Source organism: Struthio camelus, chromosome 4, assembly GCF_040807025.1.
Source record: "Struthio camelus isolate bStrCam1 chromosome 4, bStrCam1.hap1, whole genome shotgun sequence".
Lineage (NCBI taxonomy): Eukaryota > Metazoa > Chordata > Aves > Struthioniformes > Struthionidae > Struthio > Struthio camelus.
Window position 1 is genome coordinate 24,427,770 of NC_090945.1, and position 17,537 is coordinate 24,445,306.

Here is a 17,537-nt window from a genome sequence, read left to right on the forward strand (position 1 = left end):
CGGAAGGCCGGCCCCGGCGGGTGGGCGCGGGGCGGGATGGCGGCGGCGGCGGCGAGCCGGGCCGGGGCGGCGCGGCGCTGCGGGAGCGGGCGGGCGGCGGCGGGGGCCTAGCGAGCGCCCGGCGGGCGCCGCTCGCCGTGGGACGTGGGACGTGGGGCGTGGGGCATGGCCCGTGCCCTGCTGCTGCTGCTGCTGCTGCTGCTGGCCTGCGCCTGGCTGAGCCCGCGGCCGCCGGCGGCGCGGGGCCAGGAGCCGCCGCAGACGCCCGACTGGCGCATGACCCTGAAGACCATCCGCAACGGCGTGCACAAGATCGACGTGTACCTCAACGCGGCCCTCGACCTGCTGGGCGGCGAGGACGGCCTCTGCCAGTACAAGTGCGGCGACGGTGAGGCGGGGCGCCGGCTGGGCGCGGCCGGCAGCCCCAACCCCGCGGCGACCGTTGCCCTGCGGCGGCCGCCCGGCGCGGGATGCTGCGGAAGGGGCTCGCGGCGGCGGCGGCGGCGGGGCAGAGCCGCCGGGCTTGCGCTTGGCTCTGCGCGGCGCTGTTTCCGCGGCTGGCGGGGCGTTTCAGGGTGGCGTCCGCCTGGCTGCGGAAGGCTCGGCCGCGACGCGCTAGCCCTTTTCCTGCCTCCACGGGAACAGGCAGTTCTCACACCTGTTTTCCCTTCTCTCTTACTTTTACTCGTGGCCTCGGTTTGTGCCCAGGACCAACATAAGGTGAAGGGTCGTTTTCTTAAACTGACTCCACGGTTTTCCGTGACCTGAGATGTGAAGTCTTTCTGTGCTACTGCGTGTTCAGGGAGGCATGACTTTGGCAGTATCTCCTCATTTAAATTTTATTGTAGCATATTCTACGTACGCTTGTACAAATAAAAAAAAACAACAATTCTAGGCTTCATTCTAGTTTCCAAAGCTTAAAGTGAAGAAAAATCACAGTAGTATTGTTGATGGCATACACAGCGTAGAGAACTCGATGGTAGGTTCATTAATACTTCAGAGAACTTGCCTGTTCTTTAATGATTTCCTGCATATCACGCGCTTAACTGGTATATCAATCTTATTAACTCGGGCTCTTCTTTTGAACTTGTTACTTGGTGAGAACTGCTGATATTCAGATGCCTGAACATAGGTTTAGTTCAAAAATACGGCGGATACTGTCATAAGCCCACCAAACACCTCAGTTTGACAGGACTAAGCTTCTGCGCAAATAAATCTATTTGAGGAATTATAAATTCCCTTTTTCAGGATCAAAGCCCTTTGCCCGCTATGGATATAAACCCTCACCACCAAATGGTTGTGGATCTCCTCTGTTTGGAGTTCAGGTAAGCCTATTTGTTCTTTGGGTTTTTTTTTTTTTTTCCTGTATGTGGTCTTTCATACATCGACTTTCCTCAGTGCAGGAGTTCTTTTCCTCCCTCATCCTGAAGATGAGGACAGCATCCACGTGCAGTGTTCCCACTTCTGTTAGCTCCAGCACATGCTTTGGTAATGTCACATGGAGAATGTTAAGATGATAAACAAATGTAGCAGAAATATTTTCATCAGTGACCTAAAATATTATAGGGATAAAACAGAGCGTTGATTAATTTCTAATCTTATGGTAAAAATGTTTTATTTTCCTGAATATTTTCAAAAGCATTGGGTAACCCTAACAGTAGCCCTCGGTTTGTGCAAGTGGAGGGTTTGACTGACTTTTATTCTCCCTGCTGACACTAATCCATTTTCCTTAATACTAGAGAGAAAATATTGATTAACTTGTTAGAGGTGAACAGCAAATCATAGAGATAAATGAATGACAGCTGAATTGATTGTATTATTAGTTTTTAATTTCTAACTTTCATATTTGTAGTATTCGTAGACTGTATTTTTCCTAGCTGGAATACCAATGGTGGTGGGGGATTTTCTTTGCAGTTTGACATTGGTATCCCTTCGATGACGAAGTGCTGCAATCAGCATGACAGATGCTACGATACTTGTGGCAATAAAAAAAATGATTGTGATGAGCAGTTTCAGTCCTGCCTCTCCAAAATCTGCAGAGATGTACAGAAAACACTTGGAATATCGGAAAGTGTACAAGGTAAGTCTGAAAAACATGTTTTTCTTCCGAAGTTTGACTGGCAAGGAGCCTTTGTGCTATACAGTAATGCCACGTTTTCATAAGCTGATGCTGTTGCTGAGAGAGGCAATCCTAGCCTTGTTCTCTCCCTCTCTCATGCAGCATTTGTATAGCCGAGCAATGATACAATGTAAGAAAGGGATCAGGATTAAAACTAACCCTGAGGAAAAAATTAATGCTCCCCTTCTGGGTATATGAAGACAGGAATAGGACTTCATACAAATGTGTGTGTAATAATTGTTGTATTTTCTGTGTTATAGTCAAGTATTTTTGTTCTACTGGATGAATTCTAAATGTATACTACATGTGATTGCTAGTAAACTGCAGAAAAATATTGAATTGTTTCCTTCTATGAAGTAACGATCTTAGAATACTATATGGTTAGAGTGCAAGCACTTAATGCTGTCCTTCAGCGCATAAATTTTAGCCCATAGCATGTTCCTTCTGATTGTCGGCCCGCATCTTGATCAGTACATTATATAACCTTGCTTTTTAAACTTGGACAATGGCACTCTTACAGTAAGTAGTTCCATTGAACGGTCAGTTTTTAGAACAAACCTGTGTTGGCACCTCTCAAATGCACGTGACTGCCAAGAAGTCATATTGTTAGTGGTTTGTGTCGGAAGCAGTGAATATTTGTTCAGTTCTGTTGAGCTGCTGTTAAAGATAGCAAGCTTGTCATAAATTGAGTTGCAAGAAGTGAGGGGTAAAGCAGCTCTTTCATCTTCCCAAGATTAAGCGATGTTTCTAACACTGATAACAATCCACTTGCAATGAATTTGCTTGCTTATTTTATTTTGGTTGGAATATGAAACATCATTAGTCACAAAATAAATGATTCTGCACTGGTTCAGTCTTTTGTTTGATGGTCTCCTTGCTATGACCAGAGAGGATCGTTTCTTTCTTAAAATCTCTTTCAGTTTGCTAGAGTCATTTCTATTAGTCTCATATTCCATTTAAAGAGTATTCCTAACTAAACTCCTCTTTTCTTGCAGCTTGTGAATCAACAGTTCAGCTGTTGTTTGATGCAGTTATACATTTAGGATGTAAACCCTACCTGGACAGCCAGAGAGCTGCATGCATGTGTCAGTATGAGGATAAAACAGATCTCTAAAGGAAGATAAGAGAGCTCATGGTATGGAATAAAGTAAAAGACTCAACTGGAATGAGGCCAGTGTTCAGTAACAAAGCTTTAGACTTTTCCGAAGGTAATATATTAAACACTGATACGAATATACTGGTTTGAAAGCCACTACGATACTCTTCTTAAAGTTTAAAACAAAAAATCAAGCCTTCCTTCTCTTCCCCCCCGCAAACCCCATGGGCTTGGAAACTGAAATTTGTTTCCTTTGGCATGTGTCTGTAAGCTCAGGGTGTGCTATTGTAAGACACTAGTATCTTTTTTACTTTAAAAAAAACTTTAAAAAAACCTTTAAAGAACTGCATAATAGGGAAATCAGAGGTGCAGAAGAGCCGTATTGAATTCTCAGATATTCTTTTAATGTAGGTCAAATTTTAGGTTACTAGAGTTGATGCATCTGATGGCTCCAACAAGAAAGACTGTTTTGTGTGAGTTTAATATGGCATCTTAAATATCCTGTACTTTCATGCGTTTGGTAGAATCTCACGGGGATAAACTGACTTCATTTCTCTCTGATGTATGCTCTTCTGTGTGAAAAAACACCAGAACAGGCCCTTAAAAAGAGCATACACCTGCACTATAGTTCTACCTGATCATATATCAAACTCACTTCTGCAGCACTTTTCAGATCAAACATGTTGATCCTTTTAAGGCTTGACCACTGAAATGAACAGTTTGCAACCTAAGGATATACTTTTGATTTGACAAAATGCTGAAATGTAGTTGCAATATTATGTTATTTTAAAAATTAATCTTAAGTGTTTATTTTTCAAATAAAACATTTTGGTGCTGTATGCGTAGATACGATATATTTGTTTCTTCAAACAGGTTGATTTATATTTGTCTAGTGGTACAACTTGGTGAATATATTATCTTTGCTTTCCTTCTGTTGGAAACTAGAAGCAAGTTCCATAGCTGTAGTCAGTGTGCCTAACAGAACCTTTTTATTTAAAATGCCCTCTGTGAGGCTGACAAACATTTGATCCTGTACTTCTGTCATCCGTTCCCTCTGTGACTTCTCTAACTGAAATCATACGATGTCTGAATTATTTTGGGTTTGTTCTCTGTACTGGTATTTCATTTCTTATCTCCAATTGTCAGACCTCAGTTAACTTTCTGTATTAGGCCCTCTGTCATAAAAACTGCTGCCCTGACTCTGCCTTAGAAATGCACAGAGGAGAGGACTGAAAATTAAAATGTTACATCTGTGAACAGGGAGTGGAAACCATGCAAAAAGCCTGAAATTTACCTGACTCATGGACTACAATGTGATTTCTTGTCTGGAAATACCTCTGTACGGTTTTGCTTTACAGTTGTTTGTGTTATTTTTGTTTTGTTTTTGTTTTTCCACTAGAGCCTACTTTATATGACACTGAATGTAAGTGTGCCTTCTCTTTGTAGAATAAAGTTCCTGCTAAAGTTTTTTGGCCAGGCTTCATGGTTTCTTTTCATGTTTGTGGATATAAAGGAGCACTGCTAGAGAAGTATCACTGAAGAGTTTTCTAAAACTAGGTTTGGGGAACTTGCGATTCCTTCAGATGTGCTGAAATTTATCTTCTGCCAGAGAATCGAAACACCTCTCAGTTGGTCTCGAATTGCATTGTTGGAACCTTAGAAGTCTCTTAATACTAAAGCAGTGAATGGCAAGGACATTGCTTGCTAGAATTAAAACTTTGATGCAATACAAGGGCGAGTCCAAAACAAGACTATGAGGCAACTAGATGGCTGTTGAGTTGGGTAGAAAAGAGTTTTACCTCTACGCTTAACTGGATGTAGAAAAAAATGTTCACTCTTCCGAAGAGCTGTGTTTACCTGTCATTATGCCATGAAAGCCTTTCAGAGAGTTTCCTACAGACCATTTATAATACTAAAAGGAGAAGAGCTTTAGTCAGCTAAATAATACAAAAAACGACACTTAAGTAGTTCTGCTCCCAAGCCAAAGGAAGCAATTTAACTTCTAGGGAGTGTTTACTTTGCCTGAGCCTTTCTGTGGCAGAAAGCTTTAATTATCGTTACCTGCAAACTACACAAAATACGTTTTACAGTGCCACAATCCCAAAATGAAGAAAAGGCTTAACTATACTATTTAACAACTGGTTACGTATACAGCAAGTTTTGGCATTTGTCTCCTTAGTGTGTGCTCTTATGTAGTCAATAGTGCTGTCCATTTAAATATCACAGTGAAATTTGTGTATACTTTAAGGTGGTAATACAACTTTCTCCCTCAGACCATTTTGCCCTTCTGGATGATCTGAACAGCAGCAGTGTGTCCACAATCAAACTTTCCATTTCTGAACTGCATTTCTGATCCATCTGTAATGCTTTTTTTCAAAAATACTCCACTTAAGGGTGGAGCTACTGCAACAATCTGAAACTGTTTCAAAACATGTACCTGCATATATAACAAAAGCTTTTTTTATATATCAAAATAAGCAGGAAGTACATCCCAGAGACAAACATTACCTTAGGGTTCACAGATGTGATTGAGTTACCAGTGATTCAGCTGGCTGACTGAGTATGCTCTTAGCTTACAGACAACCAAAGGGAAATAAATATATGACTGCTTAAAATCGCCTTACTGAGATCTAAGCTGACTGGTGAATTAAAGAACATGGCTGATAATAAATTCAAACTCTGCTTAACAGAAAGCTACTACAGAATCCTAGATGTAGGCTCTATCGTTGCTACTTTATACAGAATTACTGCGGGTAGTGGTTTTAGGGACAGTGCTAGTGTAAGCTGAAAGATCTGGGATTTGCAGTTTGTTTAAAAAAAACAACTACTACTTGATAAGAATCTAAATGTTTCACAGTGGAAGACAGAATCCTTAATAATAAGACCATGTTTCAACTGAAGTATGCACAATTTATCTTGACTACTGGTAGTCTGAGGATGACAAGTCAAACAAAAGGAAAATGATCAAAAGCAATTAGAAATACCTATGACTCCTTTAATGAGAAGGGAGACCTCTTGTCTAATAAATGTTAGTTACGCAAGACACTGTGTAATAAAGGTCAAACAGACTGGGTAAAAAGACGTAAGATCCCCGTCTAAAGCCACCTCCTCTTTTGTGCCTGTAGTGGTGTTGGTCTCTAAGAGGTTGCTCACAGCGAAGTTCATCCTAAAGCCCACCTAGAAATGGGCCGGTCATGAAATTCAGGTCCATCCGCACAGTACAGATCTGCAGAGCTCAGCTAGGGAAAGGATGTTTGCTGTCAGGGGCTTTGATTTAGAGACCATTTTTACTAAGCCATCAGTGAACAAGAGTCACATGCTGAAAAGGTCGGGTGCATCAGCATTTTGGTAAGACACCTTGGCTCGCTCTTCACATTTGTAAGATTGTCACAGAGGTCTGGCGCAGTAATAGACGGAAGGTGTAAAATTATCTGCATTCAAACCGCTTTGTATACAGGCACCTGAATGAGAAGACATTCTTGGTGCCAGTAGTCTGTAACAGCAGAGGAAACCTTAGGTGCCTTTGTGGGGGGGGGGGGGTGTAGTACAGCTTTGAGAAATCTCAGTACCTCAAACACGGTAGCTTCTCACCGGTTTGGAGGATGATGCCTTTGGGTACGACAGAGGGTGGTTAATGAAACACAATCGCTAAATCGCACTGCACAGGAATATGGATAATACATGAACAATTACAGGAGTAACCGGAGGAGCTTGAACACGTTACCGGAGGGGGCCGGGGGAGCCCCGCAGCGCTTCCCCCCCTCCCGCCCCGCTTCCTCCGCCGGAGGAGGAGAGGGCGGGGGAGGCCGTGCCCAGGAGGGCCGCCTGCACCGGGCCGGGCGGGGAGGCGGGCGGCGGGGCGGGCAAGAAGGCGGGGCGCGGCGGGAGCCTGTGTGTGCGGCCATGGCGAGCTCGGAGCGGCGGCGGCCGCCGGGAGGTAGGGAGGCCGCGGCGGGGGAGCGGGCGGGCAGGGAGGTGAGCTGCCCCGGCGGCGGTTTCGGGACGCGGGCCTGCACTTGACCTGGAGGGCAAAGGGCTTCGTAGCGTTGAACGCCGTTAAAGGGCGCTGGAGGCGCCGCCCCTGGCGGAGCCTCGGGGACTGCCTTCAGGGCGAGCAGCAGCGCCGGCGAGGACGCTGTCCGTCCGCCCGCCCGTCCGCCCGCCCGCCCGCCCGCCTTTCGAGGAGCTCTGCGCCCAAGAGCTGGTGTCCGCCGCGGAGGAAGCGGTGCCGGAGTGGAGCTGGAGGGCCGGAAAGGGGAAGGCGACGGCAGGAGCAGGCGGGAGGAGGGCGGCAGCTCGGCGGGCGCACCCTCGCCGCCCGGCAGGCCCCGAGGGCAGGGGCGAGGCAAGGCAAGCGGCTGGCAGATAAAAACGCCGGGGCTAGCCAGGCAGCGGGTGCCACGGAAAAACGCTGAGGCTGCAGAAAGTCGAAGTCGACGCGGGAGACTGACTCGCTGTCGAAGTGCGGGGAAAGTGAAAACACGGCGGCTGCTACCTGAAATATCGCTTATATGAGGCTTTTATGCCACCGCAAGTGGTCTTCTTACAGAAAAGCTGATGGCTGGCTCGGATCCTGTCAGTAAAGTGCCAGTCAATTCCAAATATAAATTGCCGGAAGGATAAACAAAATGAATTTCTGAGATGCTCGTTTTCAGAGGAGACAAACCGCAAATTAAAAGGAAAGATTTCCAAAAGCTCTCTGGACTGATAGCTGCTGGGCTTGAATATTGAGCCTTTGAGTTTAACTCAGAAGAGTTAAAACCAGAGAATCTTTTAAGTCAAACAAGGAGATAAAAAACTCGAAGCATTCCAGACCTAAATGAATTTACCTTTATGCATGCACAAATAATGCTCAGAACGGGGAATCCAAATCCTGATTTAGCCCTCAGTGCCCTGAGAGGGGCTGTGACAGCCCTCGTAAGCAGCCTGGAGCATCAGCTCGTAGCCTCCCGAAGCTCCTGCTTCTCTTCTTTCTCTCCTACCTCCTGACACCCAAGTCTTTAGCTGTGCAGAAGGAGGACTTGAGTAGAGACGGTGAAAGACATACTAGGTAGCCGGACTAGCCGGTAGCAGATGGGGGTTTGGACCCCTCCGTCTAAGGGTTTGCACTGGATGCTGTTCTCTTGTTGGGTTCCCCTTCTCTGAGAATACTCCCCTCTAGGCACTGAACGAGGCATTAACATTACCGTGAGCCCAACAGAATCACAGTGCTTGCATCGAGTGTTCTACATTTCCAGCTCTTGGCATCCTCTTTTTCATAGGAGGAAGCAATCCTGGCCTTGGTAAAACTTACTGTTCTTCCTTGGCAGTAATTGTCAAGATGCTTTTAGGCTTATACCTATTTGTTCTGTTTGGTTCCTGGTGTTTTCTAAATGTCACGTGCTTTGGCCAAAACACTAGACGTGTTCTGAAAGAGACTGAAATATATGCAAGGCAACATGTACTATCAGATCCCAGCGTGATCCAGTCAAAATGTATACCTAGTTTTTTTGATTCCCTTGAAACAATCCCTCTTCACGAGGTTTAAGAAGAGCAGAAAATTTTCCATAAATCACTATCTTTTTTTTTATTTACATAGTATTACTGCAATACGACTCTGGCAGTGAAAATCTAAAGACTGCAAAATGACTAGACAAGATTAAAAGAACAAGGAAAACATCTTCCCCTAGTTTCCTTTGGCCCAGGGTGTTCAGGAATACTGTGTTCTTCTGTGTCTACATGGCAGCACTTTCTAGCTAAAAAAGTTTGAAGACTGTAATATTTTTAAGGTCAGTTGTGTATTTTTTTTAACTGAGGCAAAAGTATCAGCCAAATTTCAAGAATATAAGCATAATGCAGTGTGAACTTTAACATACAAAGATTTCTGCTTCGCATTAGAAACAAACTCACAAGCACAGGTGACGTATTTGCTGCATTTTATCCACACTCATTCTTCAGCACTTCTTTTGTTAGTTTGATCTACTTGTTACGTTTCCATCCCACGGAAATGGATTCTGTCATGCATCAGCTCACAGCTGATACTTATAAATAAGAGCTAACACCTGACAGCATGATAAATACCTGCAAATGGGAAGTCTACATATAAATAATGGCAGGGATCAGATTTCCACTAAGCGGTACCCCTCTTCCCCTTTGCCATGGTATTCAGTATATAAGCTTCTGAAATACATTCTAGATTTCTGCAAGTTTATCCTAATGTTATTACAAGCTTTTCCCCTGTATCGCTATATATCTATGTTAGTTTAGTTTGCAAGGCTTTAATCACTTGTGGAAAACATGGAAAAAATAGCAAAAGGTGGGATGGTGCATAGAAAATTGTATGTAAACGTGTATGCAAACGTAACCATGTCTTCTCTTCTAATTGCAGGCCAAGTCCAGCTGGATAGCAGACCTACCTTAAGCACCATAGGTAGTATGTACGATGTAATGTACGATGTTACGTTTTTCATAACATGGTAGTTAGTTTCCAGTGGCAGTAGTAGCAACTGAGATCTTATAGCCCATTGAGATGTTCAAGTGGAAGGAATAAATAGTTGAACCTATGAATAGTTGAATCAGAGCAAGTCTTTGCTCTGATCATTCACAGGATATGCATGTTCCCTGTTGTTCCCACAATGTCTACCTGTATGTGTATTCTCTTACTGGGGATACTTATGTGATCTACATAGTTTACCAGAAGGAAAGGTATATATCTTGCATCTTTTCAGTTAGATACAAATACTGTTACATTACCTGCTATGACGTATAGGCTGCATCCAACTTCAAACAGAATACTCAGTTTTGCATTAGCTGCGTTACTGAAATCAAAGAAATACCAGTGTATTTTTAGACTATGTATGTAAAATCATAACTACTTTTGAGTTGAAGAGACTGTTTAAATAAATACAGCCACCTGGTGCCTTACACATTCAGAGATCATGATTGCATGTACCCACTTTATATATATTATATGCATACATTTCAGCTACCTAAAATACAGGCTGTTGGAGTCATGACTTTAAGAATAGCCTCCAAAAGCTGTGCATAAAGACTAATGCTAATGACACAATTCAACTGCATACCTAATTACCTGACTTGTGAATGAGTTTTTCATTCACACCAACAGCCACACTTTGTGGCTGGATGCACATGTTCACCTTGTTTTCTTTTAATGAATGATTTGGCAGCTAAATCACTTTTTGGTCTCTCTAACAGATGGAAATCAGAACATCACAGAAGTAGATGCACTTGATAGAAGGTAAAGTTCTGATGGTGATGATAGGGAGAGGGCCATCTGGCACTGAGGTCAGCTCCGGGTTTTCTGATCTTTGTTAAGAATGTGACTGGATTAGTCCCTCAACCCCACCTACTTACAGACTGTGTTAGCTACACCAGATGTAGAACTAGCCTTCTTTTCATGAAGGCATGCAGAATGGACTCTTAGGAGTGGAGTCCTATTATGCTAGGCAATGTGCAAAGACCATGACAAAGATACCATCACAATCTAAGGAACAAGTGGACAGAGTAAGTAATAGAGCACAGCATAAGAATTTATTCCTCCAGAAGAAGGGACAGGGACCACGGGATATCGATTCCATACATTTTTACCATTCCACCTTACAACAGCGTCTAGCCCTAGAAAAACTACCCTTCTAGTAACTTTTTTTTGCCTCACCCACTCAGTGAATACAGCTGAGCAGAGGAAGAATTATTTAAGGAACCATCCTTTAACAGCCATTCTCAGGATCTGAGGAGATCCAAAATCCCTACTAGCCTCAGAACATGTTTCTTAGTTTTAAGGCAGGAAAATCACCAAAATCCAAATAGACTCTGGCATGCATGGAATGTCATTCATAACTACAGGTCTAAAACTTCAGCACATCTGCATTTTGTCGGGTTTAGTACTCAAATTAGAGAGAGTGTGATAAAGAGCCTCACTCACTTTTCTTACTTTTTGTTGTTACTCAGTCAACATTGTAAAAATCCCTCGACTTCAAACAGTCACCAAGTTTCTGTTCCCTTTTCAGAATTCTTCTGTAGATGTTGCAGAAAGATGCTTTATTAAGGGGCTGCTCAAAATAAAAATGGAGAAATAGTTGGTGGATAACTTTTGTCCTGTAGTAGAGGGGAAAAAAAAAAAGGGTTTTGGATGAAACCGTGATCCTTAGGTAACTTCTGCAGGCAAATATTCTAAACCACTCCTCCCAGGAAAGGCACCAAAACTGAACATGCCACAGGAGGAAAAAGCACAGTAACATGCCAAAAATAACAGCTCTGCTTGAAACTAGTTCTAGGGCAGCGTGACATGGACTGTCATTCTGTGCACCCATAGTACTGACTACTGCCAGAAGCATTTTAGCTTCTGTTCACTGCACTATCACCTCTGTCAACAGAAGCAGTAAGATTTTTGTCTGCTTTTTCCCGCTAAATACAACCATGCCAAAGCCTGCAAAGGACCTTTTGGGTCCAGGAATACAATCAACAGTGTGCTATCACAGACCTCTATGCTGCAATTGTTCATAAAACATAAGGCAAATCTCAGACAGTTACAGTTCCAAATAAATACATATACATAATCCAACTATGTTAAAATAGTATTTAACTAAATAGAAAACATGGAGATGTGGACCTGCATTTAAACATACCCTTTTTATACCCTTCTGTGTTTGTTACTAATGAGATAGATTTGTCACCTGTCAGGAGGCTCTCTTAGAGGAATTGTTTAACTCTACCTGACAGAGCCTAGTACACACCCAACACTTACTTAATTGCTTAGTGTACCTGAGAATTTCAAAAAGACCTAGTGACCTGGCTCCTTCCGAAACATTACAGGTGTTAAGGTCTTTTCTTCTGAAACTGCATCCTCGCAGTCTCTAGTTATTTATAAAAATCTCAGCTAGTAGGAAAACAGACAGGGAATTCAGTTAGCTATTAACTCAGTTATCAAGAATGTTTTTTATCTCTGGCAACAGACAAACACTTGACCCTTTAGAGCAGTACAAAATGAATCACAAAAGAAGAGGAGTTGCATTAATCTTCAATCAGGAGCGCTTTTTTTGGCATTTAATGCTGACAGAAAGACGTGGGACTATTGCAGACAAAAACAATCTGGCACGCAGGTAAGAAACTTGATTTATCTACAAAAGCTTAAGAAACTGAACTTCAGAAATCTCGTTCAAATAAGCAGTCACCTGGATCCTATGTGGAAGTACAGAACAAAAGATGTTGCAGAAATAAGCACCTATACAGGCTTGGCAAAGATGGCCATGATAAAAACGCTGCAGTTCACATTTCTCCAAGTCCCTGAAACTGCTAGCGCAAGTCCCATGGATTTCAGTGAGTCCAGACCTCTCTTCTGACAAACAGTTCAAAACAATTTTAGTATTACACCGACACTTGAAACTAGCCCGAGTTCAAAGTCAAGTTTAGCTGTTCTATCATAAATAACCCCGTTGGATACTCATTCTGTCACAGAAAAAGCAACTGGCGTGCATAATTTGAGAAAAGGTTTTTACTAATACTGATGTGTTTCAATGATAGTTTGACAGACCTTGGATTTAAAGTCAGATGCTTTGATGACCTGAAAGCAGAAGATATGCTGGAGAAAATTTATGATGGTAGGAGACTATATATTGATTATGTATAACCGTTCATAGCAGCAATTCTAGATACATCTTACTGTTTTTTGTTTGGTGTGTTCATCCTAAAATCATTTTTGTGCATGAGAGAATTTTTTTAACGTTAATGGACTTAAAGGTCAGATTTCAGATTGTTTATTGCAATTCAAATGAAGCTTCCATTGAGAGAAGTAACGAAGTTGCCAAGAACTGAAAAAAGTTACCTGCAGCCAAGAGAAGTTAGTACCATTCTCCTTTTTACCTGTAGTGGCCTGAAACTTCAGCCACTGTGAATCACTTTACCTTCAGAACTCTGCAGTCTTACACTATCTGAAAGAAGAGTTTGAAAAAGGCCTGATCTGAGATTAAATGATATGATACACACGTATGATGTTTTTTTTTAACCTAAAGATTCTAAACACCCCTTGACATCTAAACGCCACTTGACTATTTCAGCCTCTGCGGAGGACCACAGTGATGCCGACTGCTTTGTATGTGTGATCCTGAGCCATGGTGAGGATGACCATGTTTACGCATATGATGCCCCAATCAAAATTGAGGCAATCACAAGCATGTTCAGAGGAGACAGGTGCCAGAGTCTGGTAGGAAAGCCTAAAATATTTATCATTCAGGTAAGACGTGTTTCTAATTGCAACAGAGAGAATACTGATCTGTATCATCTTCTTGTGATGCAGAAGTCAGTTTTCCTGGAAAAATCTTTCCGAAAGGGAAAGTTTTTATATCTTTAGGGGAGAATGGGATGGAACACTGTTCCTTAAGGCATTTAAGACAAGGACTCTTTTGTTTTGTTTTAACCTTTAGGTACGCTCTAACAGTATTTAGTAAGATGTAATTATACAAAGAGCAACCAAAATCAAGCCCAGGTCAGACAGACTGTCAGTATATGTTTAATGGCAGGGAAGACAGCATCGTCAGTTTTGGGAGAAAGCTGTCAACTGCCTCAGCTCATTTGCTACTGTTTACAACTCATGCTCCCTAGGTTAGGCTGTAGAAGGCCATCAGACCTCCTCACTTTCTCTGTTTCCTTCCAGGAAAGTCCCTTTACTTGATACTTGCAGAGTTTTCTTTGTTGCTGGGGTTTGTTTGTTTTGCTGTCACCTATGCCTGGCATCTCTCTAGCATTTAAAGAATCAGTTTGGAGCTCCATTGGCTCAGAAATACTTCTTGTGCTAAGTGGTCACATAAAGCCCATATGCAACCTCCTGTTTCACTTCTTGGTTCACAGGGTCATAGGATAATTCAGACTAAAAGGGACTTCAGGAGGTCTCTAGTCCAGCTCCTGCTCAAAGCAGAGTCAGCTATGATGTCAGACTAGGTTACCTGAGGCTCTAGCCAGGTTACCGTTGGCCAACTCAGATGAGAACCTGGCCTTCAGCGGAGTGTGCAATTATTACAATTTGTAGTACTTTATGTAGTTGGGATTGTGGCTTAAAGCAGCCATCTTCCAATAAACCTCTTTAAGGGTTACCTTTTTGCAAGTGAAAGCTAACTTGGGTACCAGGCCATTACAAAAATGAGCGCACTGTTAATTCGTCTTTCACTAGGACTCATTCAGCTTTAAATTTTTCTGAAATCAGGTGCCCAAAGATGGAATCATCTACATATTACAGTTATGTATTACATATAATATTTATAATACCCAATCGCAATAAAGCAAATTGACTTAGTTTGGTTCATTAGCTAAGTTCACTTACAGCACAAAGACTAATCAGTTAACGTTTGCCATTGGAAATCTCAGAAGATATAGTGATGAAGTTCTGTCCTTGCTGTTAATGAAAGAGAAGATTTTCATGTTTCTCTCTTGCTGACAGCTGTTAAGTAATGCTTGTTACCTGCTTCGTATCTTCGAGTGTGTTCTTACCTTCTTATCTTCCACGTATAGCCTTTCTGCAACACTGACCATACCAGCCTCAGTTACTGGCTTCTCACAAAAAAAAAAAAAAATGCCTCCCTCAATTGTTAAGACATTTGCTTGTACTAAAGAAGCAGCGTAACAGCACAGAGTGATGGTTGTGCTTCAGTGCAGTTACCATCATCTCAAGAGCTTTCAGTGGACTTCATCTCCAATATTTTGATTGATGGAGAAGTAAATGGGGCTTTATAAATCCACATTCATGGTAACGAAGCACGCTTTTCCCTCTGCTAGGCATGTCGAGGTAACAAACATGATGATCCAGTTGTTGTTCGGGATTTAGTAGACAGTACAGAGAATGAATCCATTGCCAATGAGACTGAAGTGGATGCAGCTGGTGTCTGTACCCTGCCTGCTGGTGCAGACTTTCTCATGTGCTACTCTGTGGCACAAGGTAAAGTTCTAATATTTTACATATTTGCTTCTGATATTTCCCTATAACAGACTTCTTCATTTTGCAGTCTAACAAGTGGCACAGATCCAAGTTGTTTTGCATGTCTGATCATGAGTGACATTTCCTCTAGGAAAGACTCCATATGTTAAGAAAAAAGTGAAAATAAACCATCAAAACTGCAGTTAGTTTGACATCCAGAAATGCTCTCTTCACAGTCTTGTTGCTGAGCTGTCTGCTGACAGCAAGCATTTTCCAGGATGGCAGTATTCTGGTGGCTCTTAAATTTCCCTGCACTATATGCCTGTCTTCCCTCGTCCACTATGTAGCTTGATCTCAGTCCTATCTGCTCTCTTGTAACTTGCAGAAACAATCCTGTGGGCAGTGAGCTACCACTACACCTCGATCAGTATTCCTCTTGACTGAACAGTGATCTGCGAGTCAGATTTGTACAATTTCTAGTAAAATTATATAATTCACAAAACAGGATTTATACCCATTAACAATACCACTGACTGCATTTATGGATGAGGCTAGTAAGCAGTAACTCTCATGAATATTCTTCAAGTGGCATGACTGCTCTTTTAGTTGAATGTAATTTTATGTGCCTGTTCTACAATAGGGTACTTTTCTCACCGCGAAACTGTGAATGGCTCCTGGTACGTTCAAGATTTATGCGAGGCACTTAGAAAGCACGGCTCTTCCTTGGAGTTCACAGAGCTTCTCACTGTCGTTAACAGGAAAGTGGCTCATCGCAAGGTAGATATGTGCAGAGATATTAATGCTATAGGAAAGAAGCAGATTCCTTGTTTTGCCTCAATGTTAACTAAAAAACTGTATTTTCATCCGAAATCCAAGTAGATACATCAACAATGAAAATTATTGATTAATGCTCACTGCAGAAAATTGAAGAAATGCCATCTTCTTTCAGGAAATTAATACTGTGTACTTTCTGTAGTCTAAATGTATTCAAATCTTGAAAATTAATCTACAAGATTATTTGCAAAAGCACAGGGATTAAACTTCATAGCTCTTCTGTAGATTAGTTTACAATTTTAAAACCGGTGCTGCAGCTCTGTTCATCTCAGGGAATTTGGGGAAATCTGATTGGTGCAAGACTAGTAACAGGTGCTCAGATTTTATTAAAATAAGACTGTTTAAAGATTTTTTTCTTGACTCTCATCTAACTATGGTACGTTTTTACTATTTCCAAAACTTTTGAAAGGCTGCGTTAGATTAGCTTTTCTTGCTCCAAGAGCTACTCCAGTTTACAAGGGATATATATACTTTTGTAGGGCATCTTTTTAAATGTGTGGACAGTGTTGGTTTTGGTAGACTCCAAACTTACGTGTCCACCTTTAATTTTGTGTGGACTTATTGAGCTTTTTAGCCACAACTTTTTAATTTCTCCTACCAGAAAGAGATACTACTGGAGTAAAACTGTTGTATTGAAACCAGCTCTATTTAAAAAAAAAAAAAAAAAAAAACAAAAAGCTGCTTTTTGCTTGCACTTCATTTACATTCAGAGTATTATTAGCTTTGCATCCTTGGGAACTGGCAAGCATTGGCAAACTGCAACCACATAAAGCTTGTTTAGTGTTAGCTTAAATATACTTTAGTTACAAATACATTCCTTGTCAGGGGTAAGTTAGCCTCTAAAGCTAAAGTACATCAGTTCCAGTACCACCTACAACTCTCATGGATCGTTACTGGTAGCTCTGCAAAATACAGCACATGCAGACCTTTATACTTCAGGCCTTGCTGTTAGATTGACCTCTTTCTCCCCTTGGCCCCAGACAAGTTCATCTATACACTGTCATTGCGTGTATATAAAAGTGATAGTGCATTGATCACCATAGGATGTTTCCACTTATTACTGTAGAAGCATCAGTAATTTAGATCATCCTCGATGGAAGCAAGTACTTTTTATTATTTCTTTGTTATTTCTTTATTATTTTTATATATTTTTACATTATTGGTACATACGCTTAACTCGGGGGCACAACGGAGAACTCAAGCAGAGAAAAGTATCATAATCAAATTTCCTGAGTATAAAATAATTGACTTACTTGGTCTGCTTCACTTAAATCCTTCTATATTATCATGCTCTAAGTCACAGATGTTAAATCTTATTATGGCTACATTTATGCTTTGTATGAATCATGTATGTTTGAATGTTTTGATAAGTTCTTTCAATAAAATGAAACAGTAAAAAATATTTTATAGTAAATGAGCTTGATATATCTTACTTTTCTGACAATATTTACTTAAAAAAGCTTAGAAGAGCTTATTTCGGATACAAGTCTACCTTCCACCAATGGTGTTATACCAACAAAATCAACACAGAGCTGGGGAAAAGGAAGCAATCACTTCAGAAGAAAATCCCTAATACTCAGTGCAGA

At 41.8% G+C, this 17,537-nt stretch overlaps 2 protein-coding genes and 1 long non-coding RNA gene across 7 annotated transcripts; 2 read left to right on the forward strand and 1 right to left on the reverse strand.

Annotated features, from left to right (window-relative positions):
• The first annotated feature begins 63 nt into the window (after positions 1-63).
• Positions 64-4,683, forward strand: PLA2G12A (phospholipase A2 group XIIA). The gene is made up of 4 exons (XM_068941896.1): positions 64-388; positions 1,249-1,325; positions 1,915-2,080; positions 3,115-4,683. Exons 1-4 carry the CDS (start codon positions 166-168, stop codon positions 3,231-3,233), a joined length of 585 nt encoding a protein of 194 aa, XP_068797997.1. The 5' UTR covers positions 64-165; the 3' UTR covers positions 3,234-4,683.
• On the reverse strand, positions 835-12,167 carry LOC138067158 (uncharacterized). Of its 2 annotated transcripts, none has more exons than XR_011140881.1 (3): positions 11,137-12,167; positions 9,948-10,012; positions 835-1,552 (listed from the first exon to the last, which is right to left on the reverse strand). It is a non-coding gene; the product is annotated as an uncharacterized lncRNA (long non-coding RNA). The 2 variants fall into 2 exon arrangements; XR_011140880.1 differs by lacking the exon at positions 835-1,552 and adding an exon at positions 8,496-8,632 and having other exon boundaries at positions 11,137-12,160.
• CASP6 (caspase 6) lies at positions 7,062-17,353 on the forward strand. Of its 4 annotated transcripts, none has more exons than XM_068941881.1 (8): positions 7,062-7,152; positions 9,583-9,624; positions 10,410-10,452; positions 12,167-12,313; positions 12,735-12,811; positions 13,268-13,443; positions 14,979-15,138; positions 15,758-17,353. In XM_068941881.1, exons 1-8 carry the CDS (start codon positions 7,119-7,121, stop codon positions 15,994-15,996), a joined length of 918 nt encoding a protein of 305 aa, XP_068797982.1. In that variant the 5' UTR covers positions 7,062-7,118; the 3' UTR covers positions 15,997-17,353. The 4 variants fall into 4 exon arrangements, with proteins under 4 accessions (XP_068797982.1, XP_068797981.1, XP_009663699.2 ...); XM_068941880.1 differs by having other exon boundaries at positions 7,074-7,152; positions 9,583-9,627; XM_009665404.2 differs by lacking the exon at positions 7,062-7,152 and having other exon boundaries at positions 8,992-9,627.
• Positions 17,354-17,537: the final 184 nt, after the last annotated feature.

Coding starts and splice junctions, on each gene's coding strand:
- PLA2G12A (XM_068941896.1), top strand. CDS start 166: ATGGCCCGTGCCCTGCTGCTGCTGCTGCTGCTGCTGCTGGCCTGCGCC. Junction 389..1,248: donor CCAGTACAAGTGCGGCGACG/GTGAGGCGGGGC, acceptor TCCCTTTTTCAG/GATCAAAGCCCTTTGCCCGC. Junction 2,081..3,114: donor AATATCGGAAAGTGTACAAG/GTAAGTCTGAAA, acceptor CTTTTCTTGCAG/CTTGTGAATCAACAGTTCAG.
- CASP6 (XM_009665404.2), top strand. CDS start 9,492: ATGGAAAAAATAGCAAAAGGTGGGATGGTGCATAGAAAATTGTATGTA. Junction 13,444..14,978: donor CTAAAATATTTATCATTCAG/GTAAGACGTGTT, acceptor TCCCTCTGCTAG/GCATGTCGAGGTAACAAACA. Junction 15,139..15,757: donor GTGCTACTCTGTGGCACAAG/GTAAAGTTCTAA, acceptor GTTCTACAATAG/GGTACTTTTCTCACCGCGAA.